Source organism: Xenopus tropicalis, chromosome 10 (genome assembly GCF_000004195.4).
Source record: "Xenopus tropicalis strain Nigerian chromosome 10, UCB_Xtro_10.0, whole genome shotgun sequence".
NCBI lineage: Eukaryota > Metazoa > Chordata > Amphibia > Anura > Pipidae > Xenopus > Xenopus tropicalis.
Window position 1 is genome coordinate 32,890,201 of NC_030686.2, and position 27,460 is coordinate 32,917,660.

The window sequence follows — 27,460 nt, forward strand, 5'->3', positions numbered from 1 at the left end:
CTAGAAAAACATTAATTGCTCACTAAATCAATACTTGTTTGGTATAAATCCCTTTATTTGGCAGTGTGGCAGTGCAAATATTCTCTACATTCAAACCTTGCACTTCATACTGGAGAACTATGGTCATATTACCAGGAAAATTATAAACAAAGTGTCTAATGTCTAAACAGGAGAATAACTTAAATGTAGGAATGAGTGAACTTTTTATCGCCTGGTCCTGTTTCCCAGCGAAACTCAAAGATTTGCCAGTGCAAATATATACACAAATCTGTTCTGGAATTTCAGAAAAAATGCAGAGAAAAGCCATTGTCATTATTATGTGCCCCTTGCCTTCTACATACCTCCCAACATTTGAAAAGTGCAAAGAGGGACAAAAAGAAATGTTCTGACCACGACCATTTTTGCAACAACATCCCCTAAATACCGCTCCCATTTTACACAATTTGAAAGTTCATTTCAAGTTTGAACAAATTTCTGGGGGTTTTGGGGTCTTCTTTTATGTGTTATTACAGTTTTGCTAAAAAAAAAAAAAAAGGTGAAATTGCCCTTTAAGCTGAAAGTTTAGCTTATTAGTTACAATTGTATCTAAGTGCAGGTATAGGCTGTTAAGTTTTCTGGGCTCTCTGCCAAAAGCTTCTTTTTCAATTAAGTTTGAGAAACATTGTATCTGTATATGGGCTGAGCTGTCAAAATTGAGACTGTCCCACAAAAATCAGGACAGTTGGGAGGTATGCTTCTACATCAACCAATCAGACTGGAGCCCTCCTGGGCCTTCTTCGTCTTTCTAAGGAGCTGTCCAAGCAGCCTGTTTGTAGGGTTGCCAACTTTTTATTGGCTCTTTACCGGCCGATGATGTGGAAGCAGGGAGCTGGCCCGGGGGGGGGGGGGGGTGGATAGGTGACATAAGGGACAACGGAGACAGGATTATGACATTGGTGGCCAAAGCAGTCAGAGAATGGTGGATGGTGGGAGGCACTGTTAGAGGTGATACAGAGTGGTGGGAGGGATTGGGACAGATAGGAGGTGGACCAGAAGCAAAACAACCAGGGATTACTCTATGCACGGCCAATATTTAGTAACTAATTGGCAACTATGCACTATGAAGAACAGTTGTAACATAGTGGAAAGGACTATGAAGATTTTCATTCATCCAGGTCATGGTATATCTAGTATTAATAAATCTAAAGCAACTGGACTTGTTAAGTAATCATTGAAGACGTTTCACTACTCATCCGAGCAGCTTCTTCAGTTGTGGAAGCTGCTTGGATGAGTAGTGAAACGTCTTCAATGATTACTTAACAAGTCCAGTTGCTTTAGATTTATTAATACTAGATATAGTGGAAAGGAGCTTCTCTAACAAGGTAGGGCAATGTCATTAAAACTTTCCATTGACTCCAATGCATTTTGGCCAAATTCTGCCATTTTGCTAATTTTTTCCCATGGTTTCACACATTTTTTGGCAAAGCAGGCTAGTTTCACTCACCACTATTCACCTGATGTGAACTGTATACCTCTAAATATAAAATAAATAGCAATGCATGACTTGTTCCTGCAAATGTTTGAGGTTAATATATATCATTTGAACAGAAAGAAGAGATTTGGTTGAATACCAAACAAAATATTACTCATTTTCGCCAGGCAGCAGCAGCTACAAGGGCAAACAAAGTTTTGAGCTGTATTAAAAGGGGCATAGATTTGTTGGAGGAGGGGGTTAATCTTCCCCATCTAGCATATGCCGTGCAGTTTTGGTCTCCAGTGCTCAATCGGGAAATTATTGAATTAGAGAGGGTACAGAGAAGGGCAACTAAGCTGGTGAAAGGTATAGAAACTCTCAGTTATGGGGAAAGCCTGGCCAAATTGGGATAGTTTACATTGGAGAAAACGAGCTTAAGGCGTGATATGATAACTATGTATAAATATATAAGGGGAGTCAGGAAGGAATCTGTTCCCCCTCTGTGCCAAATTGGAGAGGTTTCGGTAGGGTTTTTTTTTGCCTTTCTTTGGATCAACTAGCAGTTAGGCATAAAAGGTTGAACTTCATGGACATGTGTCTTTTTTCAACCTAACTTACTGTGTTACTATTGCTGATTAGCTGCTAAGCAACACTGCACCAAGGCAAAACCCCGCTCCCTCTTGCACCACCTTGTATGCAAAGTTGCAGTTAATGTTGAAGTGCAGGCAGAATAATGAGAACAGTGTGTTAGTAATTACTTTAAAATCACAGGCAGCACGAGACCATTATTGCACACTGTTTCAATTTGCCACCCTGGGAGGCTGCTGATCATGCAATGTCCATAACATTGTTTATTTACCAGCATACCTATCCTCATTAATAAGCATCTGTCTGCATACTGGCTATGTGCCATTTACCTTAGCTATCATTACCCAGTCAGTTAATGATGGGCTCCAGCTCTGGATATAAAAAGCAACAGTTTTGTTATCTGAGAAATGCATGGTCTCATATTTTCTGTTCATAGTTCATAAATGAGTCAGCAGTGTATATTCTGTATATTCTGTGATTAAAGGAGAAGGAAAGGCTAATAAATAGTTAATCCCAACCTGCAGGCATACCTTCAGTTCTCTTAATAGTGCCCTTAAGTCTCCCCATATTTCACCTGTTTAGAGGATCAGAAGGCAAACAGGAAGAAAAAACACTGAGCTGTGTAAAGAAAGTTCCCATAATGCCTCACTCCTGCACAGACATGCAGACCAAGTGAACATGCTCAGTTAGTAAGACTATGGGGCTGATTTACTAACCCACGAATCCGAATTGGAAAAATTCTGATTGGAAAACGAACATTTTGCGACTTTTTCGTATTTTTGCGATTTTTTTGCCGCCGTTACGACTTTTCGTAAATTGTCGCGAATTTTTCGTAACCATTACGACTTGCACGAAAAGTTGCAACTTTTTCGTGGCCGTTACGATTTGCTCGTATCTTGTTGCGACTTTTTCGTATTGAGCGCTCGTAAGCTGCGGGCAAAACTTTCAGACTTAGCATGATTTTGGAAGCCTCCCATAGGACTCAATGGCACTCTGCAGCTCCAACCCGGCCCAAGGAAAGTCTCCCATAGGGCTCAATGGCACTCTGCAGCTCCAACCTGGCCCAAGGAAAGTCTCCCATAGGGCTCAATGGCACTCTGCAGCTCCAACCCGGCCCAAGGAAAGTCTCCCATAGGGCTCAATGGCACTCTGCAGCTCCAACCCGGCCCAAGGAAAGTCTCCCATAGGGCTCAATGGCACTCTGCAGCTTCAACCTGGCCCAAGGAAAGTCTCCCATAGGGCTCAATGGCACTCTGCAGCTCCAACCCGGCCCAAGGAAAGTCTCCCATAGGGCTCAATGGCACTCTGCAGCTCCAACCCGGCTCAAGGAAAGTCTCCCATAGGGCTCAATGGCACTCTGCAGCTCCAACCCGGCCCAAGGAAAGTCTCCCATAGGACTCAATGGCACTCTGCAGCTCCAACCCGGCCCAAGGAAAGTCTCCCATAGGACTCAATGGCACTCTGCAGCTCCAACCCGGCCCAAGGAAAGTCTCCCATAGGACTCAATGGCACTCTGCAGCTCCAACCCGGCCCAAGGAAAGTCTCCCATAGGGCTCAATGGCACTCTGCAGCTCCAACCCGGCCCAAGGAAAGTCTCCCATAGGGCTCAATGGCACTCTGCAGCTCCAACCCTGCCCAAGGAGAGTCTCCCATAGGGCTCAATGGCACTCTGCAGCTCCAACCTGGCCCAAGGAAAGTCTCCCATAGGGCTCAATGGCACTCTGCAGCTCCAACCCTGCCCAAGGAGAGTCTCCCATAGGGCTCAATGGCACTCTGCAGCTTCAACCTGGCCCAAGAAAAGTCACCATAATGAAGCTTGAATGAATCCGAAACTTTCGTACTCGGCGCGAAAGCTTGTCGCTACGAAAAAGTCGCAACATTTTGCAAAACATTCGTAATGGCTACGAAAAAGTCGCGACAATTTCCGAAAAAATCCAAAACCGATCATTACGAAAAAAACGCATTCGGACGCCTTCGGACCGTTTGTGGATTAGTAAATCAGCCCCTATGAGTCAGATTCCTGCTGATTGGCTCAGATCCACATTCCTAAGGAGTGTATGGAGCATATATACGCTCCATACGCTCAAAAATACCCCTACCTGTGCCTGTACCCTAATGAATTGAATACACACAGGTGCAGGCACATGTAGCCGATATTCGCCAAAAATGTGATTTGATATCGGCTACATGTGCCTGCACCCATGCGTATTCCATTCATTCAGGCGCAGGCACAAGGTAGGCCAAATTTACAGTAGCAGGGTGTATTCTTGGCAAGCATTTTTCAGCTTGCGAGAATCTGCCCCGCAAAATCTCACCATTTAGTGCTCATTCAAAAAGCACTTCCCTCAGTGGTTGTGAACTTCACCAAGTGGCAGATTAGGCTAATGCCACACGGGCATGTTCTCAGCAATCCGAAAAATGCTTGCCAAGAATACACCCTCTATACGCTCAAAAATGCCCCTACCTGTGCCTATGAATGGAATACGCTTGGGTGCAGGCACATGTAGCCGACATCAATGAAAAAATGCAAGACTTCACATTTTTGGCGGATATCGGCTACATGTGCCTGCACCCAAGCATATTCCATTCATTCGGGTGCAGGTACAGGTAGGGGCATTTTTTAGTGTATTCTCAGCAAGCGTTTTTTGGCTTGCCATAAATACGTTCTATACCAGGGCAAACTTTTTGGCTCAGGGGCCACATTCAGGGCCACCATCAGAAATCACGGGGCCCCTCACACCAAAACTTTCTGGGCCCCCCTCCTCCCACGCCCCCCAATGGCCCCTTACATCAGTACATAGGATACACAGACATTGGTAGGGCCCCCTATAACATTGGTAGCCAGGGCCCCCTATAACATTGGTAGCCAGGGCCCCCCTAAAAAATTGGTAGCCAGGGCCCCCCAGCATCCTCCAGTTACCCCCCCCCACAGCGTCCTCCAGCTCCCCCCAGAGTCCTTCCCAGCATCCTTCAGCTCCCACCCACCCAAGCATCCTAAGGCTCCCACCAGAATCCTCCAGCTCTCCCCCCCCCAGTCCTTGCCAGCATCCTCCAGATCCCACCTTCCCCCCCAAGTATCCTCCGGCTCCCCCCCAGCTCCCACCAGAATCCTCCAGCTCCCCTACAGAGTCCTTCCCAGCATCCTCCAGCTCCCACCCAGACTCCTTCCCAGCATCCTCCAGCTCCCACCCAGACTCCTTCCCAGCATACTTCAGCTCCCAAATGCAAGTTTTTCGTAGCCATTCCGAAAGTTGCACAAAATCTGGCGATTTTTCGTAGCGTTAAAACTTGCGCAAAAAGTTGCGATTTTTTCGTAGCGTTAAAACTTGCGTGAAACGTCGCACCTTTTAAGTTTTAACGCTACGAAAAAGGCGCAACTTTTCGCGCAAGTTTTAACGCTACAAAAAAAATCGCCAGATTTTGCGCAACTTTCGGAATGGCTATGAAAAACTCGCGTTTTTTCGCGCGAATCGTATTGGTAACGAAAAAGTCGCGACAATTTCCGAAAAGTCGTAAAGACGCCGAAAAAATAGCAAAAAAACCCCGAAAAAGTCGCAAAATGTTCGTTTTCAAATCGGAATTTTTCCAATTCGGTTCAGATTCGTGTCTTAGTAAATGTGCCCCTAGGAATCCCATCATCTTCATGAAATCAGTTTTTGGGTGCAGATCCCCTTTAAACAATACACAGTCAAGGATCACAGCCTACTGAGGCAGAATTCAGAGAACCCTCCTGCAGGTACCCCAGGAGAATTTAGGGTTCGCCCACAAAAATGAACCCAACCTTCCACAGAACGTAAGGAAAAGAACACCCTAATCTCATCCTGTGCAGAAACAGCTCCCACTTACCTCCCGTTCGCAGACATAACTGTTGCTAAGCGACGCTATCAACTTCCGGGAGAGTGTCGCTTTGGTGGAGCGTACCAATAGTGCAGGGTGAGATGGGGGTGGGCTGACAGTGAAACGGAGATATGATTGTGCGCTACAGCTATGGATCAGGATTTGGTATGGAATGGAACTAAACAGGTTCGTATAAATATGGGAATCTGCAGAATGTACATGGGTGTTGAGTATAATGCTCTCCTCACCCCTACTGTGGGGAGTGGTTATGTCCCATGGGACTTATTTTGACGCCCTCTTGGGTACGCTGTGTATGTATGACAGGCTATGTTCGCTGACAGTAGGCAGATTCCGGTGCCGGTTATGTTGTTGTGAGTGGGCCTCAGTAAGCCATAGCTGGTGATATAGGCGTGGGAATGCAGTGAATTCATAGTACGAAATCTTAGTATACAGCCTCCTGGTGTTTTGGTTAGACTGGTAATTCCGGGCGGGGAATGCCGGCGCTTAAGGGGTTACACGGATGCGCCCCGCCCAGCTCTCTGGCTCCAGTACACGTTTGGCTCAGAGGGGATGGGACAGTGAGCCGTGTGGCTGCCCGGGGAGAGAAGTTGGGAGCGCTGCACAAAGGGCACATGAGCTGGAGGCAGGTAGGAGACGGATAGAGGGGATTCCCGTTAAGTGACTGCTTGTTATCATGTAGCCATGCTGGGCTGCTGTCATGTGTAAGCTCTCTGGGCGTGGGAAACTATAACTCTCAGCTCCCACTGCAACATTAGTGGGAGACATGATTTCCCATATGGGAGCTGCCTGTACTGCGCACCCACTGACATATAGGCGCAATTGGCAAGTCGGTAGCCCGACTCCTTTATATTTCCCAGCCTTGTAGTCTGTGCCAGCAGGGGGTGTCCCAGCTGCGGCCCTCCGCAAATCTTACATCTTCCTCATCACCGGGGGTTCCTAAGGGCAACCCTCATTGGCTTAGGCTGCTGCAATGGTAGGTTGCACTTAGCTATAAGGCTTTAGCAAGGACATGTTCCCTTTACCCTTTGTCTGCCGGATTCCTTAACTCTATGTCTACTGAATGAGGAGCTCCTGCTAGGTTACTGGAAGGGCATATTCTTCTATTCATTGGCTGCAAGAGTGGGACATTTCCCTTAACCCTTTATCTGCTAGAAGAGTAAGTCCCTTAACCCTTTCCTGATGGAAGAGCAGCTAAATGCACATGTTCTCTTGAGTACTGGAAGGGTAACTATTTGGCTGATAGATGGGTAGGTTCCTGTAACTATTTGGCTGATAGATGGGTAGGTTCCTGTAACTATTTGGCTGATAGATGGGGGTAGGTTCCTGTTGACCCCTTTTCTCCTTGAGAGGTACATTTCCCTTGCTAATGAAAGGGCAAGTTTCTTTTAAATCTCTGCTAAATGTGCAATTTTGCTAAACCCATGGTCTATTAAAAGAGCTGGTTCCTGTTACAATGGCTGCTAGTAGGTTTCCTTGATTCCCTTATGCCTGATGGAAGAGCCGGTTGTGTTACAGCAATGTGACCTCAGAATACTGACACAAACCTGTCTTGGTAAGAATTTCCTCCTGTACCCCTAGGCTTGGCCCCAGGAAAGCTGCTTTTTGTCTTGCCCAGTTTCTGTATAAGATCTGTAATTCTGCACCCAGGTTGGTTTTCATGAGGCTACTTGCTACACCCAGTTTATGCCTGCTTTTAGCTTTGCCACCTCGCCCTGCTTAATGTATAAAGATCCACTACATCACATATGTGAAGAATAATGACCATTTAGGAAAAGAGGTCATCTGCTATAGATATATACATGGCCGAGCGGTTAGCCTTCTGTTGGTAGCCCCCTCCAATCCAAATATCAAGCTCCTTCCCTGCTTGTTCAGCAATTTTTACAGATGTTATGCCTTTACAGGGATCTGTTTTCACTCTCATTCAGTTTACTGGGCTAGTCTAAGGACACATGGGTTGCTATAATGTTTACTTTTTCCTATATGGTAAGCTACATGGGCCAGAAAAAGTTGTATAAGGGTGAAGACTGACACTGAGCTACTAGTAGCAGCTACTTTTTCAAGGCTACTAAATGCCAGAAAATACCCTGCCATAGACAATACTGAGAATTGCCTCTGCTAAAACACACATAGCAACAGTTATCAGTAAATGATCAGCATTGTCTATTTTAGTAGCCGTGACAAGTAGCTGCTACTAGTAGCTCTGTGTGTCTTCACCCTAATATTGATGCGTGCTGCTGGATAAAGTAAATGAGGCATGTTTTTAAGCAACTGCAAGTAGCCTGTGTGGCCGTAGCATTATAGGACTGTGCTCCTCTATTAAATATACAGCATTTGCCTGATGCACCATCTCATGTTTCCATCTACCAAAGTCATGTCTGTGACCTATAGAGCTGGTTCTGTGATTGGGCTGGTAGTAGAAGCCTTCCCCCTAATCATATAAAGTTGCATTTAGCTTTTCTTCATGAAATAATCAGTTTAGCTTCCAGTGGATGTACACTCTGCCTGCTTCTTGTGTTACTAATCATTATTATTGTTATTAACACATTTATAAAGTGGTAACATAATGTTTGTTACAGTAAACAAATGTATACATTGAACATACAGCTTACAAACAAAAATGAATAGTGACTATGAATAAGGTATACAACAGGTAGAGAGGGCCCTGTCCAAAAGAGCTTACAATCTTATTTATAGTGGGGGTTTTCTGTTACTAGATGATATTCAGTACCATGGTGGTAATGTAAAATCCACTGTCATTGTCTTTTGTAAGAAGAGTTTGATTTCATTAAAGAGTCTTCCTCTTGAAAACTACTGAAAATGAAACTTCTTCAATGGTTTTAACATTGTTTTTAAATGTTATTGCTATTAAAATCAGTGTTTCTCTCACTGTTTATCATCACTGTACATGTGGTTCTGACTGCTAAACAATGTAGCAGTACAAAGTTGACTTAAGGTTTGGCTTATTACACACATTTTTTAATGCAATTAGAAAGGCATGCTAAACACACAAATTTATTTTATTATGTATTTTTCTCCCCTCCAAATGTGACCCTCAATGCTTAACTTTATAAATAAATGATGACAACATTTTCTTTCCTTATGCAGAACTATATAGTCTATAAACACCATTGTTACTACAAAATGATGTATTGTAGTATTTAATAAGTAGCAGTAAATCTGCCTTAGTGTTCCGTTTATCTGCACTGGATACCTTGCCAGGGGCTTTAGTCAGACATTGCTGGGAGAGAGCCAGAGGAATCCAAACATGTGATAGCCACATGGGAAGGAAACCGCAGATCCTGCTGTACAGACATTCTCAATAAGAAGTAGGAGGTCACTTCTTCCTTATGTAGAGGTCAGGCTCCAGGGCTAACAAGGGAAGTATTAATCATCTTCACCAGGAGAAAATTCACTGCATTTCTTTTGCAATAGTTCACTTGGTACATGGTAAACTTGGAAGTTATACCAGAATAAAAGTCACACTTTAGTAAAAATGTCCCTAAAAGTTAGTTGAACTACATCATGAAGCTGATGGCACTATGTTCATAATCCGGAAACCCATCATCCAGAAAGTTCTGAATTACGTAAAGGCCATCTCCCATAGACTCCACTATAAGCAAATAATTTTAGTTTTTAAAAATGATTTCCTTTTTCTCTGTAATAATAAAACAGTACCTTGTAATTGATCCCAACTAAGATACAATTACCCCTTATTGGGGGCAGAACAGCCCTATTGGGTTTATTTAATGGTTAAATGATTCCCTTTTCTCTAATAATAAAACAGTACCTGTACTTGATCCCAACTAAGATATAATTAATCCTTATTGGAGCCAAAACAATCCTATTGGGTTTATTCAATATTTAAATTATTTTTAGCAGACTTGTTATGGAGATCTAAATTACAGAAAGATCTTTACCCGGAAAACCCCAGGTCTGAGCATTCTGGATAACAGGTCCCATACCTGTACTGTAATAACTTATGCCCCCAGCTCCCATCAGCAGGAACACAGTTTTGGCACACTATTTTGTGAATAGTCTGGGTATATTAGTAATAGTACAGGTATAGAATCAGTTATCCAGAAACCTCTGAATTACAGGTATCTCACATAGACTCTATTTTAATAAAATAAATAAAATTTTTAAAAATGATGGGATCTGGTACCAGAAAGTTCCAAATTATGGAAAGGCCATCTCCCATAGACTCCATTATAGGCAAATAATTTTAATTTTTTAAAAATGATTTCCTTTTTTCTGTAATAATAAAACAGTACCTTGTACCTGATCCCAACTAAGATATAATTACCCCTTATTGGGGGCAGAACAGTCCTATTGGGTTTATTTAATGGTTAAATGATTCCCTTTTCTCTGTAATAATAAAACAGTACCTTGTACTTGATCCCAACTAAGATATAATTACCCCTTATTGGGGCAGAACAGCCCTATTGGGTTTATTTAATGGTTAAATGATTCCCTTTTCTCTGTAATAATAAAACAGTATCTGTACTTGATCCCAACTAAGATATAATTACCCCTTATTGGGGGCAGAACAGCCCTATTGGGTTTATTTAATGGTTAAATGATTCCCTTTTCTCTGTAATAATAAAACAGTATCTGTACTTGATCCCAACTAAGGTATAAATTATCCCTTATTGGGGAACAGCCCTATTGGGTTTATTTGATGTACAAATGATTTTTTAGTAGACTCAACACACGGTGATCCAAATTATGGAAAGATGCCTAATCCGGAAAACCCCAGGTCCCGAGCATTCTGGATAACAGGTCCTATACCTGTACTTGATCCCAACAAAGCCATAATTAATCCTTATTGGAGGAAAAACACTTGTTAAATATCATCCCCTCTGCACTCAAAATCTTAAAGCTGTGCCTGCACCCGGAAGCATCCACATGCAGTGTGATCCAAATTACAAAGAGATCCTTTATCCGGAAAACCCCAGGTCCCAAGCATTCTGGATAACAGGTCCCCCAGTGTATGGTACCAAGTTACTGGGAGGTAGTTGAATAGTCTGACATATATTTACATCCTATTTAAGAGATAAGAAACCTATTGTGCATAAGAAAGCTAAAGCCCTGCAACCTTCTTATAAATATTTAACTCTTCTTTACTGGCCTTCCATCCTAAGTTAATGACTGCTCTCTCTTTCTCTGAAAGCTCTTCTTGGCTGTATGAAATTATTATAATAATATAATTCATAAGGTGCCATCATGTTCTGCAGTGCTGTTAACAGTACTGTGCTTTTATACAGAAAGGCCATGTCATTATATCCCACATTTAGTACCCACTTTCCACTCTGCAGAAACACTGTGGGTACAGGATTGATTACACTATATACTACAGCCAATTCCACTATATATAAACTATATATATGTGTGTGTTACACACTATATATACTTTCTGCTTGTGTGTGTTAACAAACGGCGGCTGGTGATAAAGATACTTGTGGACAGGGAACAGTGTTTAGACTTTTAAAATTATGTACATTCTGCATACACAGCTTTAGAGTGATGCATAAAATAATAAAATATTCATGGTAATTAACTTTCTTTTACAAATTACTGCTATGTCTCTAAATTATATGTTTATTTTTTCCAGACTGGGCAGTGCAAAACTGCCTTGCCCATTCCTTAAATATCTTACATCTTATGTCACAATTTGTATTAAAGACACACCAACTTTGTTACATGCACAGGTAAAGGACATGGCAACTCTGTAGAATACATTCATTACACATTTGTAATGGCTTTAAGTTATTTGTATTTATTATTTCTATTACAAGCAAGTGTTTGTTCTTGTCTATTATCTGCCCCGGTAGCTCTGACTCTTGAAACAATGTAACACAAGGCAGAAGATTGACAGGCCTGTCTTGCTGGGGGAGACTGACCTTGGCAACACTGTTTAACCAGGAGTTTAGCAAATGCTGCTTTCAATAGCAATTACATTTAAGGGCTCTGGTACACGGGGAGATTAGTCGCCTGCGGCAAAACTCCCTGCTTGCGGGCGACTAATCTCCCCGAGTTGCCTTCCCCCTGCGGCGCGATTTCGCGCAAATCGCCGAAAAAGACTCGCGAGACTTCCCGAAATCGCCCCGCCGCGTCTGCCATCCCGCCGGCGACTTACATGTTCGCCGATGGGATGGCAGGGGGAAGTCAACTCGGGGAGATTAGTCGCCCGCGAGCAGGGAGTTTTCCCCGTGTACCAGAGCCCTAAGAATTGTAAATGGTGTGAAGGTGGTACCTTATAGCTTATCCCCATGTCAGCCAAATTGGGTACTCGTTCCCACAGTCTACTCTCCTGGAACAGAAAAATGCTTTTGGCCCACAACGTTTGCCATCTTGGCCATGGCACCATGCTGACGGCTCAGGAGCTGAAAGCATTGGCTGTCCTGGACAGATGCTAAAGGGGTGCCGTATGTCCATTAGCACCGGATGCCTCTTTGAATCTGTAATGCAAACATATAGAGCAGTGGGGGAAACTGCTTTGGCAGACTGTAGGAATAGATTTAGTAACTTGGATCACAGGGCATGAGCTGCAAGAAAAGAAAAAACATCTTCAAAATGACTTTTTTGATTGACTTATCATGTCTAATGGCATTTCCTGGTATTGTGTGGCAATTACGAACGCAGAGTTGGTTAAAACAAAGACCCTGTTTTGTGTTGTGAAAGCCACCAGACTCGGCAGTTAGGTTTAGCAGGTCAGACCACATCTTTCACGGCAGATAAGCCTGTAAGCAGTTTCATGTAACACGTGAGACAAACATAGGTAGAAAAATACATGGTCTTTATATCTGAGCACCCCTGCACAATGATTAGGTCAATCAATATTTGTGTGAAAGCAGATTGGGCAAAAACAGAAAAGCCTTTGTACTGGTTGAGCAGCCAGTGTGATGAAAGTTGTGTACATATCAGTTGGCAGATAGTAGTTATCAGAATTCCATTTGTCACTTCTTGTGAAACTGTCACTTATAAAACAGATGGCCTGGTAATGTTACTCTGCACTTTTAGTTGTGCAATCTACCACAAGAATTGAGTGGATACTCTCAGCAAAACCCTTATTGTTTCCCAAATTCATATTTTACAGCAGCTGTAATGATGCCACAGGGCAGCCTCTGGTGTTTAACGAAGTTCCCTGCGTTTTGAATACAGTGACAAATTAATGGGTATATATAATATAGGGTAAATGAAGACCAATAAACAGCATTCTCTAGCATTATTGCACCAAAAATCCACTCCATGTGCGTTCATCCAGGCGAAAACCGTGCAGAGACAACACAGAGTAGAGGCCGAATAACAACTTCTCATGACTGTAACATTAGCATGGTATGGGGGATTATATATTCATGGAAAAAGGAGATCAGATGTACAGTTTTCCTTAGTAATAATACTGTTATCCAAACATTGTCTTTGCTTTTCAGAGTAGACTGAGACTATGGGCTAGTACATTTGTAGCACAGTACTTATGGGAGGAGAACTATTTTCTTTTACCATAAATTGACCTTGAATGCTCTTTGCAGAGAGCAGAGGTGCCCCTCAGGGCTTGTTCCATTGATCTTCAATATATATATCTTTATGAATGCCATGTTCCCCTTCAAGGGCCAGTTCAGCTTTACAAAACATGTTTTCTAAAAGGAAGCAACTTCCATTATTTGGAGTGTACAGTATGTTTAGCTCTTTTCTAAAATGGGGGTTTCAAAAAAATGAAATGAATCCATTTTTTTCCCCTCCAATTTGCATTTAACCTGCATTACAAAGAAAAAGAAGTGATCTCTTAAGTGACAATAAAGTAAAAGGAAAGATACTTAAACCAAAGTTCATGACTTCCTATGGACAACATTTCAGTGCAATCAGACAGATTGTTTCAGTAAATGTTTCTATATTATTTAATGATGCTAAATTAAGAGGGGTTTTCAGGGGTGGTTGGATACCTTTGATAGAGATAAGATACATACAGTTTGACACAAATATTTGTTAAGATGTGGATAAAAATGTTTCAAAATATTGTCAAGCCCATGCTAAAGTCATAATGTTGGATACCTGCATTCGTAGATTGTAAGCTCTTTTGGGCAGGGCTGTCTTCACCTCTTGTATCGGTTATTGATTACTTTATATGTTACTCTGTATGTCCAATGTATGAAACCCACTTATTGTACAGCGCTGCGGAATATGTTGGCACTTTATAAATAAATGTTTATAATAATAATAATAATTGTTTATTTTGCATGTCGTATTATAAAGTGTAGTAAAGAGTTAATTTTGTAGGAGGAACTGCGTCAGAGATGATGATTTGTTTTTAAAACAAAGGGTTATTTGCTATAATTGCCTGCCTATGATTACGTGTTATTGAAGACAAAACGTGTCAGGATTTTCCATGTGGAACAAAGCTGCTGTGAATTTACCGCTACCTGAGGGTCTGTGACGTACACGTCCCATTTGTGCTGATTGGGTTGCGCTGAAACCTGCCTAGCACTATAGTCTGTGTAAAACTTACTTACATCTCAGAAACGACTCTGAATATGTTTATATCCATTCATTTTTGGGGGGTTAAAATCCGTGTCATTACATTGGAAACAGCTAAAAACAAATGCTGATGTGAAACCACAAGGATGAGCATACTATGCACAAAAATATTCAAACTGTGTATACTTTACATACCAAGGCGTGCATACAGACTGCTCCACGGTTAGGCTGACTAGACTGGTTTTTGTTTAACACCTATGTTGTAACGTGGTGCCATTCAGACATTTGGCCTGTGATTAGTCCAGGCTTATGCAGGAAATTCCAACACACAATTTATAGTGGCAGTAAATTCCTCCTGGATAGAATATCTGACAAAGAGAGAGAGATATGTCCCTTTAAAAATTATGAATGTATAAAAAGTGTAATGAAATTGGAATTGCTGAAACATGGCTGAATGAGTCACATGACTAAACTGGAACTATAATGGGAAAGAGAGGAGGAGTTGGGGCAACTTTTATTAACTGGAGAAAAATTGCTGCCAGCACAGTTAATAAAAAGACATTTCTAAATGTTCTGCAAAATAACATTGTGTTACAGATTGTTTAGAACCCAACCAGAAAGGTATTGAATCTAATGAATGTATTGAATCTAATGATCACTAAAAACACAGAATGAATAAAAAATGCATTTGGGCAAACTTGGTGGCTTTTATTATATCCGATAGGAACCCTACAGAATTCCGTTGCAGTTCCTACCTGTGTTCTGTTGCCATGGGGCCCATTTACTAAATCTCGATTAAGTATTTTTTAGATAAATTTGTATTTTTTCTAACTTGTAGACCATTTCGTAATGTCCACGATAATTTCGTTAAAATTCCACAACTTTTTCTCGGTTTTCGTTAACTTTCAAGAAAAAGTCATACTTTTCGCAGAGACTACGACCATTTCGGAATTCATTCAAGCCTTGGTATTGTGACTATCTTTGGCCAGGTTGGAGCTGTAGAGTGCCATTGAGTCCTATGGAAGGCTTCCAAAATCATGCATTGAAGGTTTCAAAGCCAGAACAGCTTTCGTGCCGTTTACGAATGTTCAGATCCGAAAATTTTGTGACGTTCGCAATTACGATATTTTCGTACGATCGATAAAAGCATTTTAGAACATCAGAAATTATCGTGGTTACTCCAAATTTTTTCCATATCGTGATTTTAAGCCCCAAAAATTCAGACTTTAGTGAATGGGCCCCTATACGTTACTGTTATGTTATTTGATAGTTGGGCTCATTTATGAACACTGAGCAAATCTGTACCTAGGCAGTATCCCATTGCAGCCAGTCCTTTTACTTAATCCCTAGGGAGCACAGGATACTAATGGGTTATTGCATTTTCCTTCTTGGAGGCAGGATAAAAACTGGAATTAACATTAGATTCCCCTGTACCAGGAGCATTGAGCCCACCTTATCGGTTCTTTCTACTCCCAGGGGGAGTTCTGCTCCCCTACATTTAATTTATTATATTTTAGTTCATTTTACTTTTTTACATTTCTCTATTGAAGGGGAGGGTTACCTTTAGGTTAACTTTTTTATTTTATGTTATAGAATGGTCTATTCTTAGCAACTGCTTTTGTGATTTTCAGGTTGCCCTGTGCTCTGCCCTGTATGCCTGTGCTTAGGCAGGTACTGTAATGTACAGAGGGAAGCTTAATGGCCAAGCACTTTTATTAGCATGAGTTGGGCTTATAAATGCCCTTAAGCAATAACCCGCTGCTAGTCTAACAGAGGAAGCAGAGTCAGCAGAGACATATTGGGGTGGGCAGAGCAATCCACAAGAGCAGATTCAGTGGCTCAGCAGATTCTGTCTGTTCATGTAATAGTTAAGGGTTCAAATCTGTATAGGTCGTGACAGGAGAGAGGAAACAAGCATGTCAGGCATTTGCTAGTTATAAATAGGTAAAATGTGTTTTTCTCTTTTTGTTTTTTCCCTCTCATCAGTGTGTGCCCCATTGTTAGAGACTGGCATTGGCTTTAGCTGCTCTTAAAGCTTTATTCCTCTGCTCACATCTTTGAGTTGATTTGACATCCTGTCGTCTTCCTTTCCCTCCGAGGCTACTGATGTGCCTGGTAATTCCCTTACTCCCCGCAGTTCCACTGCTGAATGCACACAGGTCAGGGCTTCATGCAAAGACTCTGGAGGGTTTGACATTCTGTGAATCTGTGTGTTTTCTGCTTGAATAGCCGGATCTTTCACTCACTGCTTCCATGAGGTTCTTCCTATAGGTGCAAGTGCCTGCTTGTCAGTATCAGTCATTAGGATACTCAGCCTCAGTTTTGTAGTAATCGTATATATATGTAATTATTTGGAGGGGTGAATCAATATTAAGAAAAATTCAACACATGTTTATCAATGCTCTGTTGTATAATTTTCTTCCTACAAAAACTTATATCAAACCACAAATGCTTCAAATCAAATACTGCTTCCCCTTGGTCCATGCAGTACAGCTGTGTTTTTTTTTTTTTCTTCCCCAGAGCGCAATTGCACTCTCTGCACTATAAGAGCTTAAATTCCACTTTTAAAAACTGAATTTTGTCTCTTACAGTTACCATAAGTGTCTTTTGGCTGCCCTGGTTACCTGCAGTTTGCTGCTACCTGAGGCAACTTGTCTCCTGGCAGGAGTTCCTTCAGTCTACAATTTATATATCAGCAGCTTATTGGCCCATGGCTGAAAATCATCATATATATATATATATATATATATATATATATATATATATATATATATATATATATATATATATATTATATATAGGGGAATATGGCATATGGGAGTATTGGGGAAAGATGCACTTGTTTGGAGATCTTGCCAAATCTTTTTCAGTGTATGGACAGCTTTAGGCTGTGTCATTTTTAAAGTTGTTAACCTTTTACTGCCCCATCTCTTTGGTTTCTTTCTAAACTATATTTAATGTAGATCTTAACTTTAGGTTAGTTAATATGCCAAACAGCATTGCACCTTCTTGCACACAGTCTACAACTCATTAACAGTGTCTGTAAGCTCTAGGCTCTTTATACACCTTCAAACCTACATTTTTCACCTATTAATTTACTCAGAACAGGTTTTACAAGCATGGATATGGGGCGTTATGTTTACAGATTGCTTTAAGCTCTGGATCTTATTTGCAGAATGGGAAGGTCGTAGAATGATATGAGAGTGGTGCCAGACAGTGCATGGGGAAAGAGTGGCAGTCAGCCCACTATGGGCATTCAGTCACAGGAAAATATATTTTTGCCACGTTGCCATGATTTTAGGCTTATTGGACACGTGGTTTTTGAAAGCAATTACTTTTCAGATATCTGTGCCTTTTCTCAGACTGATCCTTTTGAAAAATGAGATCTTACATGACAAAACCCTCAGGTTAGAAGGACACACACAATGCTTGAATGCACATATATTTCATGCAACCATGCATCAATCAGTTAATGTAAATAATAATCCTACAATATTCAGGGCTGTTATGTAGACAGAGACCTAGAAAAATGTTTGACATCTCCCATGTTATACATCAAGTAGTGCTGGGCACTAGTGAAAGAACTACAATGTGTAGGTATCCTATGAATTCTTGTTAGTATAATAAATTACGTACAGGCAGCCTTATGGTTGCATAGATCTCTTGAGAATTACATACCAGCCTGCATTCCCAGCCTAGGCCAGCATATTAGATAGTGATGGGCAGAAGTGCAATATTTTAATATTGTTATTTTATTATTAATAATATATTATATTTATATAGTACTGTCGTATTCTGCAGCTCTTTACAGAGACCATATATCATACACATCAATTAGGCTTCAAACTACTGCAGAGATGTGTCAAAATGGCTCTCCTACAAACATAGCAAGCGTCATACTGCCTTACTCTGCATGATTGTGGTTAATCAGAACAAGCTGCATCAGGTAGGGCCAATCGGGGAGCTTGGACTGCCTTGGAATAAGGAGTTTAGATTAAAGGGATTCTGTCATGGTACAGTGTTTATCACTAAATTACACTGTGTGCATTGCAAACAATTCATTCTACCATTTAAAATTGTTATTTTAATAATGTTGCAAAGGTAGTCGTCCCAGGTCATTGTGTCTGATCCTGAGCTTTCAGAAAAAGCCACCTACACAATGCATCTGCTTTCAGATAACCAATAGTTTCATAACTTGGGTGAGCCAGTCTTGGGTTTTTACTATTGAGTGCTATTTTCATATCTACCACTAGGTGGGGCTTGGGAGCATTTTTTTTAGCAGTGCAGGTGTCAGGGACAAGTAACAAATCAAGTAACTAATCAACACATAACAATACACATTGGGCAGAATGCAAGATTAGAAACAATAAATCAAACCGAAGTGTCAGCTCATCACCTTCTATACTATCACAGAGTCTCAGAGATTTACCTGATATTCCCTCTTCACCATTTTCTAATAAGACACTTTCCTCCTAGCCTAAATCTTCACATCCTCCTTCAACTGCTGCCCCCCCCCCCAATTCCTTTCCTTCCCAGAATCCTCTTCCAGCCTTAGAGTCTCCTGAGACCTGATATTCCCCAGAGGTGCATTGAGTGCCTCCCAGCTGCCCATCTCCCTTTCTCTCCTTCTCAGAGACCCCCACCTCAGGCTCTTTGCTTTCTTTTCTCCATTTTTTTTTTCGTCCTCCATCTGTTCCACCATCTCCCCCACAACCTTCCCTGCTGAATAACATGAATCTCTTGGAGGTCTCTAGCCTTTCCTTGGTGCTAAATCTCCTTTTCTTCCTCTTTAGGTTTCTCTCCTCCTGCCACTCCTACCCCTCCATTGCTGCTGTGATTGGCTCCACTTTGGCCTACTTGCTGTCTGTGCCACCTTCCTCTGTCCTCTCTGCTGCTCTTCTCCCTTGGGCTTTCCTGCTCTCTCTCACCCCCACTAAGTTCCTCTTGTGCCCCTTGTATTTCCTGTTGTGCCCACTGTATTTCTTCCTGTGCCCCCTGTATTTCCTCTACTATTCTAAGCCTCCATTGGACTCAGTGGTACTCGACAGATCAAACCTGGCAATTTTTTATTGCCCAAAAGTTAACTAAACATTAATAAATCACAAATTATGGGAGTTAATTGTGAAAAAAAGATTTTGTACAATTTGCCATTGATGTTGCCCACTCACCCCTCTGGCATCTCCCTTTCCCTGCTCTTCCATGAGCTTGTCTCTTTCCCAGTTAACATGCCCTGCGAGCCTTGTGTCGGGTCACCTCGGCCTCTTCTCCAGAAGAATAGGAGAGATTAAGCAGAACTGAAGTGGCCATTTGCAAAGAAGCACAAGAACACTTTCCCCTGCCTGAGAGCTCTTCAGCTTCTTTGTTATTTTATCAATCATTTCATTATTTCCAGAGTGTCAGAAAACTGTCTGTCTTGGCAAATGGATTGCACACAATAACAGCAGATCCACAGATCCTTTCTCACATCTGTTCTGCTGGCGCCTGTTTAATACTGGATGTAAGGGCAGGTATGCAGTGAGGATGCCAGCAACAAGCTGCCTTTTGTCTCAGAGCTTCAGCAACTGCTACAGAGCCAGTTCTTTTGCAAAGTTCTTCTACAGCTGCACACATTATAATAACAAAGAATCTCTTTATTAGAAAGAATGATTTTATTCTATTATTCTATTTTTTTTTCTGATGCTAATGCTGCTTTAGAAATGTTACATAGACAATATTTATAGGATAGGGCTGCATCATATCAGGAGCTGATGCATTTTATTATTATTATTAACATTTATTTATAAAGCGCCAACATATTCCGCAGCGCTGTACAAATTTTGTGGCTTCTCTTATGTGATCTTTTAATCTTTCCCTTGGCACTTGGCTTGCCAGTGTTCCCAAAGCTCCTGCCCTGTATGCCATGCTTCAGCCATGGGATTCAGTCATGATTTTTATGGCATGGTTATTAATACTGTGTTATACTACATTGCAAACAATTCATGTTATTCTTAAACAAATCAGTTTATTTCTGTTTTTCAGTTTTAATAAAGTTGTGTATGCAGCCATGTCAGTTCATTGTTCATGATTCTGTGCCTTCAGAAACCGCCAGCAAAGCACAATTCAAATCTTTTGAAGCACCTATTAAATCATTATCCCCGAGTTGTTCTCCTATTTCTTCTTTTTGGGTACTAATCTCATCTACCACTAGGTGGAGTATGGGAGCATTTATTTTTACCAATGAACAAGTTCATTGTCTGGGGTGTCTAGACCATTGCTTCTCACTGTATATAATGTATTTGGGGTTAAAGTTCACACTTATATATATGTATAAAATTAAAGTTCACACTGCCTTTCACAATTTAAATATATATATAAAATTCAGCATATTTATTGAAGATCAATGTTTTGGTATTAATCACAGACCTTTTATCAAGATTACAAACACTTCACTAACCCTAAACTAAATACCAAGTGAGTAGAGTTAATTGCTGCCAAAAACAACATAATTACATTATCATGTGAGTATATACAACAGTATACCTGTAAAACCTGTACAAAAGAAAAACTAAACATAGGCATGTACTTGATCCCAACTAATATATAATTACCCCTTATTGGGGGCAGAACAGCCCTATTGGGTTTATTTAATGGTTAAATGATTCCCTTTTCTCTGTAATAATAAAACAGTACCTGTACTTGATCCCAACTAATATATAATTACCCCTTATTGGGGGCAATACAATCCTGTTGGGTTTATTTAATGTTTGAATAATCTCTTAGTAGACTTAAGCTATGGAGATCCAAATTATGGACAGATCCCTTATCTGGAAAACCCCATAAGCATTCTGGATAATGAGTCCAATCATGCAGGGTAGGATACATAGTTGCAATATTACCACACTACCCTGCATTCAGTCTTATGTAAATTCTGTATCACAAGCAGCTCAACTTCAGCTCTCTCAGCTACTTCCTAGTCTTCCTAGTCATAAAAGTCCAGAGAATAACATACCTTTCTCCTTGCCATTAGTCGTTTTTAGTTTCTAAATTACAAACAGCTCAACTGCAACTCTTTTTTTCCTAGTCTAGTGTGAAACTCTGCCCCCGTTTTGCTCAGCTCTCCTTGTCTCTGACTATGAAGATGGTAGAAGCGGTGTCTATTGTGCATATCTGCTAGGCGCAGTACCTCTTCAACCATCTTCACAGAAGAGAACTCAGTAAAGAAAAGGGGGTTCGCAGCAGGCATTAACACTTTCTGGGACACAAAGCCACAGAAGGTGTTTTTATGTTTTCTTAAATAAATAAATGATCCACATAATCCAGAATAAAAAAATAGCTCTTCCGTAAGGATAATACTGAAATCACTTTTTGGTCGGTGTTTGCTTATCACATTTATATGTTATATTTATTGTAGTAAAGAGCTTTTTATAACTTAAAACACAGAAACTATTGTCTACATTCAAACAGTCTGGATAAAGGTCCCCATACACGCTGAGATCCGCTCGCTTGGCAAGATCGACAAACGAGCGGATCTGCACCCGATATCGCCACCTACGGGTGGGCGATATCGGGGAGCGTTTAGGCCCTGGGGCCAAACGATCGGATTATGTGGGCGGTAGTGGGGCAGTCGGTTCGGGGACCGCATCAACGAGCCGATGCGGTCCCCGATCCGACTGGATTTTCTAACCTGGTCGATTGATATCTGCCCAATTTTAGGCCAGATATCGGTCAGCCAGGCCCCTCGGTTCTGCCCCTACATGGGCCAATAAGCTGCCGAATCGGTCCAAGGGACCAATTTTTGGTCCAAAATTGGTCCAAAGAAATACCTGATAAAGCTGTTTTGTGTGTTGATTAAAATGTGTATTCTGTGTTTAACTCCAACTTTAATGTTCAACTCTAGTCCTAATAGCGCATCAATTCTGCACTGTGCGTTTGTGTAACAATGCAGAGCCATTATACACGGGTAATGAGAATTCTGCACTGATTAATTGGCTCCTGCTCACTAATGAAATCAGTGTTCTGCAGGGGAACAGTATGGATGGCAGTGATGGATATATCAGGGTCTGTCTGTACCTGCAGACAAAGGCAGCTTAGGTGGCAGGACAACTGTAGAGACACTTGCCAGTCCCAAAAGGATGTCCCACATGGGTCACATAGATGGCAGCCACTCTGAGAGGCATTGGCACAGGAATGCTAGCTCTATTCATCCGCTTGTGTATAGTTTAATATAACATATATCTCTTCTGTCTTCTTACTGTTTGACAGGCCATGGCAAGGAATTTCAATACCCCCGTATAAAACTGGGAAATTGCATTTATTTGGTGGAGGTTGTAGATTGGCAAGAGTAATGTGTATAGCAGTAAAGGCCTGTGTTGCACAGTTTGTGAGGACTTGGCTTTCACTTTGTTGTACAGTCTCATCCCTTATATAAAGGTTTAATGTCCTTGTTTTATTTTATGTGCCTTTTTTTCTGTTCCGATTGGTGGAACTCTCATGCCTTTGGTTGCCAGCTATACCTGTAATTATAGGGTGTCATTTTGCTCTAGGAGTGCACCAAATCCATAATACATTTATAAGATCCCTTATTCAGAAGCACAGTATCCAGAAAGCTAGTATTAGGGGGCAACCATATGCCATAAATTTCATTTTAAGCATTTTCCTTTTTCTTAGTACAGGTATGGGACCTGGGGTTCTCCATACCTTAAAACTACAAAAAAATTATTTAAACATTAAACCCACTAAAATTATTTTTCCTCCAACAAGGATTAATTATATCTTTTTCTTATATCATTTTTTAAAATGTGAATTATTTGATTAAAATGGAGTATACAGGAGATTTTTTGTAAATCTGAGCTTTCTGGATAACAGGTTTCCGGATAATGGATTCCATACCTGTAGTAATAATAATACAGTACAGGTATGGGACCTGTTATCCAGAATACTCGGGACCTGGGGTTTTCCAGATAAGGAATCTTTCTGTAATTTGGATCTCCATAACTTAAATCTGCTAAAAATCATTTAAATATTGAATAAACCCAATAGGATTGTTCTGCCCCCAATAAGGGGTAATTATATCTTAGTTGGGATCAAGTACAGGTACTGTTTTATTATTACAGAGAAAAGGGAATCATTTAACCATGAAATAAACCCAATAGGGCTGTTCTGCCCCAATAAGGGGTAATTATACCTTAGTTGGGATCAAGTACAGGTACTGTTTTATTATTACAGAGAAAAGGGAATCATTTAACCATTAAATAAACCCAATAGGGCTGTTCTGCCCCCAATAAGGGGTAATTATACCTTAGTTGGGATCAAGTACAGGTACTGTTTTATTATTACAGAGAAAAGGGAATCATTTAACCATTAAATAAACCCAATAGGGCTGTTCTGCCCCCAATAAGGGGTAATTATACCTTAGTTGGGATCAAGTACAGGTACTGTTTTATTATTACAGAGAAAAGGGAATCATTTAACCATTAAATAAACCCAATAGGGCTGTTCTGCCCCCAATAAGGGATAATTATACCTTAGTTGGGATCAAGTACAGGTACTGTTTTATTATTACAGAGAAAAGGGAATCATTTAACCATTAAATAAACCCAATAGGGCTGTTCTGCCCCCAATAAGGGGTAATTATACCTTAGTTGGGATCAAGTACAGGTACTGTTTTATTATTACAGAGAAAAGGGAATCATTTAACCATTAAATAAACCCAATAGGGCTGTTCTGCCCCAATAAGGGGTAATTATATCTTAGTTGGGATCAAGTACAGGTACTGTTTTATTATTACAGAGAAAAGGGAATCATTTAACCATTAAATAAACCCAATAGGGCTGTTCTGCCCCCAATAAGGGGTAATTATATCTTAGTTGGGATCAAGTACAAGCTACTGTTTTATTATTACAGAGAAAAAGGTAATCACTTTTAAAAATTAGAATTATTTGTTTATAATCATGGGAGTCTATGGGAGATGGCCTTTCCGTAATTTGGAACTTTCTGGATAATAGGTTTCCGGATAAGGGATCCCATACCTGTACCTGTACTTGCTCCTAACTAAGCTGCATGAAAGCTATTAAGCTTATTTCATGTTTAAAGGTTGTTTTATTTTAAACCAACTTAAAGTAAGGTGATCCATATTACAGATGGATCGCTAGCATTCTGGATACAAGATCCTATACCTGTATTTGGGTTCATCTGAATACAAATCTGAATCCTAGCCTTAATTTTCCTCTACGAATATTAGAAAAGAAATTAAAAATAGCGTAATCAAACTGAACAAAAGAATCTTTGTACTTCTCTCTAACGAACCAGGATGCTGCTAATTAATTGTAATATCCTGCTAACGTGTGCGCTATTGTATATCTGGATCTGAAAGTCAATACGATTCTGGGAATGTTACAACGTGTACCTTGTCACTGATGCTACTTTCAGGTCGGACTTCAGACTAGAGGCTTCAACTAACTAACTAACCCCAGCTTGGAGTTTCTAAGCGTTCTCCTGGCAATGTTTTACTTTGTATAGACTGCAGAAGGGCTGTTATTGGTGCAGCCCCAGCATTAGATATCAGGCACAAGAAGGAAATCAGCTGTACCTCAATGCCTGATATGTCTTCCTTTTACCCTGTTGTAGGTGGTTTGAAGCTTCACAGATGATGGAACCACTGTCATGTCTTTGGGCCGCCTCCTCCGTCGTGCGTCCTCCAAGGCCTCCGACTTCCTGACACTAAGTTCTGGGGGAGGATCGTCCTCCATATTGGATGGGGAGATTATTTTCTCCAAGAACAATGTTTGTGTGCATCCCCCGGAGTTGCTGCAGGATGTGGGATCCCATCACCCCGGTGAGTATTCATGTTTGTGTCAGTGTTTTGCTTATAGGGAGGCAACAGTCCTTGTACCATTAGGGCTGTGACAGATGGGGATATTAGTCGCCGCGCAACAAATCTCCTTTGTCGTGGGCGACTAATCTCCCCGAAATGCCATCCCACCTACAAGAATGTAAATCGCCAGTGGGATGGCACACGCGGCGTGCCAATTTGGCGATTTCTCACCGTCTGTCACAGCCCTTTGTCGCCCGCGACAAATCTCCCTTGTTGCGGGCGACTAATCTCCCCAATATGATGATTTACATTTTCGCCGGTGGGATGTCATATCAGGAAGATTAGTCGCCTGCAACAAGGGAGATTTGTCGCGGGCGACCAATCTCCCCATGTACCAGAGCCCTAAGGGTGAAGACACACAGAGCTACTAGTAGCAGCTACTTGTCGTGGCTACTAAAATAGACAATGCTGATCATTTAATAATTTTCACTACGTGTGTTTTAGCAGAGGCAATTCTCAGTATTGTCTATGGCAGGGTATTTTCTGGAGTTTAGTAGCCATGAGAAAGTAGCTGCTACCAGTAGCTTTAGTGTATCTTCACCCTAAGCTTGTGTAGATGTATAGTCCTCGGTGATATGTGTGCATGTATGTATTATATTATATTTAACCTGAAACGTTGTGGGATTATTGTTCATCTTATTCCTGTTGCAGGGTACCTGTGTGTGTACATGGAGAAAGATGAGTTTCTGGGTACCACCCTGATCCTGGCCTGGGTCCCAAACTCTCGTATCCAACGTCAGGATGAAGAAGCTCTGCGTTATATCACCCCTGAGAGTTCGCCTATTCGCAAAAACCCACGTAAAAGAAACCGCCAACCTCCAGGCTCTGCTCCCACCACACGTAGCAAACCTGCCATAATCTCCAAAGAAGATGTGGGAAGGGAAGTTAATTCCCCCACTGAGCGAGACCCTTCTTATGGCTCTGCAGAGGGGGTTGAGGAAGGGACAGAGCAGGGGGAAGATGAAAGGTCTCTGGATTTATCATCAGATGAAGTGAGCAAAGACAGCACCCTGGACTCAGATTCTGATGCCTTCTCTTCGCCATTTTGCCTGTCGCCAATTAGCGAGGCGTTGGGGGAGAGCAGCAGCTCTGTATTTTTGGAAAATGAAAACCGGTAAGTTCTAACATTTTAAATGTAAGATTTAATATAAGCAAATAAAACCTTTTCTGTTTTTGTTGCTCGTGGATAACTAAGAAATTGCTTTGATACAGAGAGTGTCTTGTTTAGCAGTGCCTTAAAGAAACAGTACAGTGTAAAAATGAAACTGGGTAAAATAGACAGACTGGGCAAAATAAAAAATATTTGTAATGTACTTAGTTAGGCAAAAATGTAATCTATAAAGGCTGGAGTGAGCAGATGTCTAACATAATAGTCAGAACTCTACTTCCTGCTTTCAGTTCTCTAACCTCTTAGTTAGTCAGTGACTGGGGGGGCCACATGGGACATAACTGTTCAGTGTGTTTGTGAGCACACAGGTCAGATTCAATAGCATACTAACTGACAATTTGTCCCATATGGCCCCCCCTCAAGTCCCTGATTGGTTACTGACTACTAACAGCTTAGAGAGCTGAAAGCAGGAAGTAGTGTTCTGGCTCCAGCCTTTATAGATTACAAGTTAGCACTGCTTATAATTTGCAGGATTATCCCTACTAATAAATCATGTCATAAATGTAATGTTCCGGATATACTCTACAGAAATACCAAGGCCTCGATGCTCAGTCAGTTGCATTTGTCCATATACCTCTGCACAGAAAGAATGCTTCTAATAAGGCTGTTCTTAGGATAAATATTGTAGCATACAGTAACTGGAAGAGGCAGTATGAGTTTAGTGAATAGGGCTTGCGCTGAGCACGTTTTCCTGTTGTTTTTACTCAAGAAATATGTGTGTTTTTTGTTATTTCTTGCACTAAAGAAATTGAAACCATTTTCCCTTCACATCACTTCCTGTTCTGCCAACTAGAGGAAGGTCAAAAACAGCTGAGCTGCATATAAAACTAGTAATGGATTGTAAGCTCTTTAGGGTATGGACCCTCAATCCAGCTGTGTATTGAAAAACCTAAGCACTTAAGCATATATTTATCTATTTTCACAGTATAACTTAAAATAACTATACCCCCATTAGTGTTTACACCTTGTAAAGCATTGTGTACAATTGTGGTGCTATATAAATAAATAAGTGCACACATACAAATACATAAAACGAATTACCAGTCCCACGGATTAGTCCTCTGCATAA

The 27,460-nt window shown here is 41.1% G+C and overlaps 2 protein-coding genes across 5 annotated transcripts in view; one reads left to right on the forward strand and one right to left on the reverse strand.

The window, feature by feature from the left end:
* ccdc40 (coiled-coil domain containing 40) overlaps positions 1–5,991 on the reverse strand; it is an 83,745-nt gene extending 77,754 nt beyond the window's left edge. Inside the window, exon 1 of the mRNA XM_031894196.1 lies at positions 5,888–5,991. Coding sequence (XP_031750056.1) covers positions 5,888–5,904 — 17 coding nt within the window. The 5' untranslated portion in view covers positions 5,905–5,991. The remainder of the gene's footprint in view (positions 1–5,887) is intronic.
* tbc1d16 (TBC1 domain family member 16) overlaps positions 5,978–27,460 on the forward strand; it is a 57,263-nt gene continuing 35,780 nt past the window's right edge. Inside the window, exons 1-3 of one of the 4 annotated variants that reach the window (XM_012958813.3) lie at positions 5,978–6,064; positions 24,977–25,184; positions 25,875–26,337. In XM_012958813.3, the coding sequence (XP_012814267.2) occupies positions 25,013–25,184; positions 25,875–26,337 (635 nt within the window). In that variant the 5' untranslated portion in view covers positions 5,978–6,064; positions 24,977–25,012. 4 annotated transcript variants of the gene reach the window in all.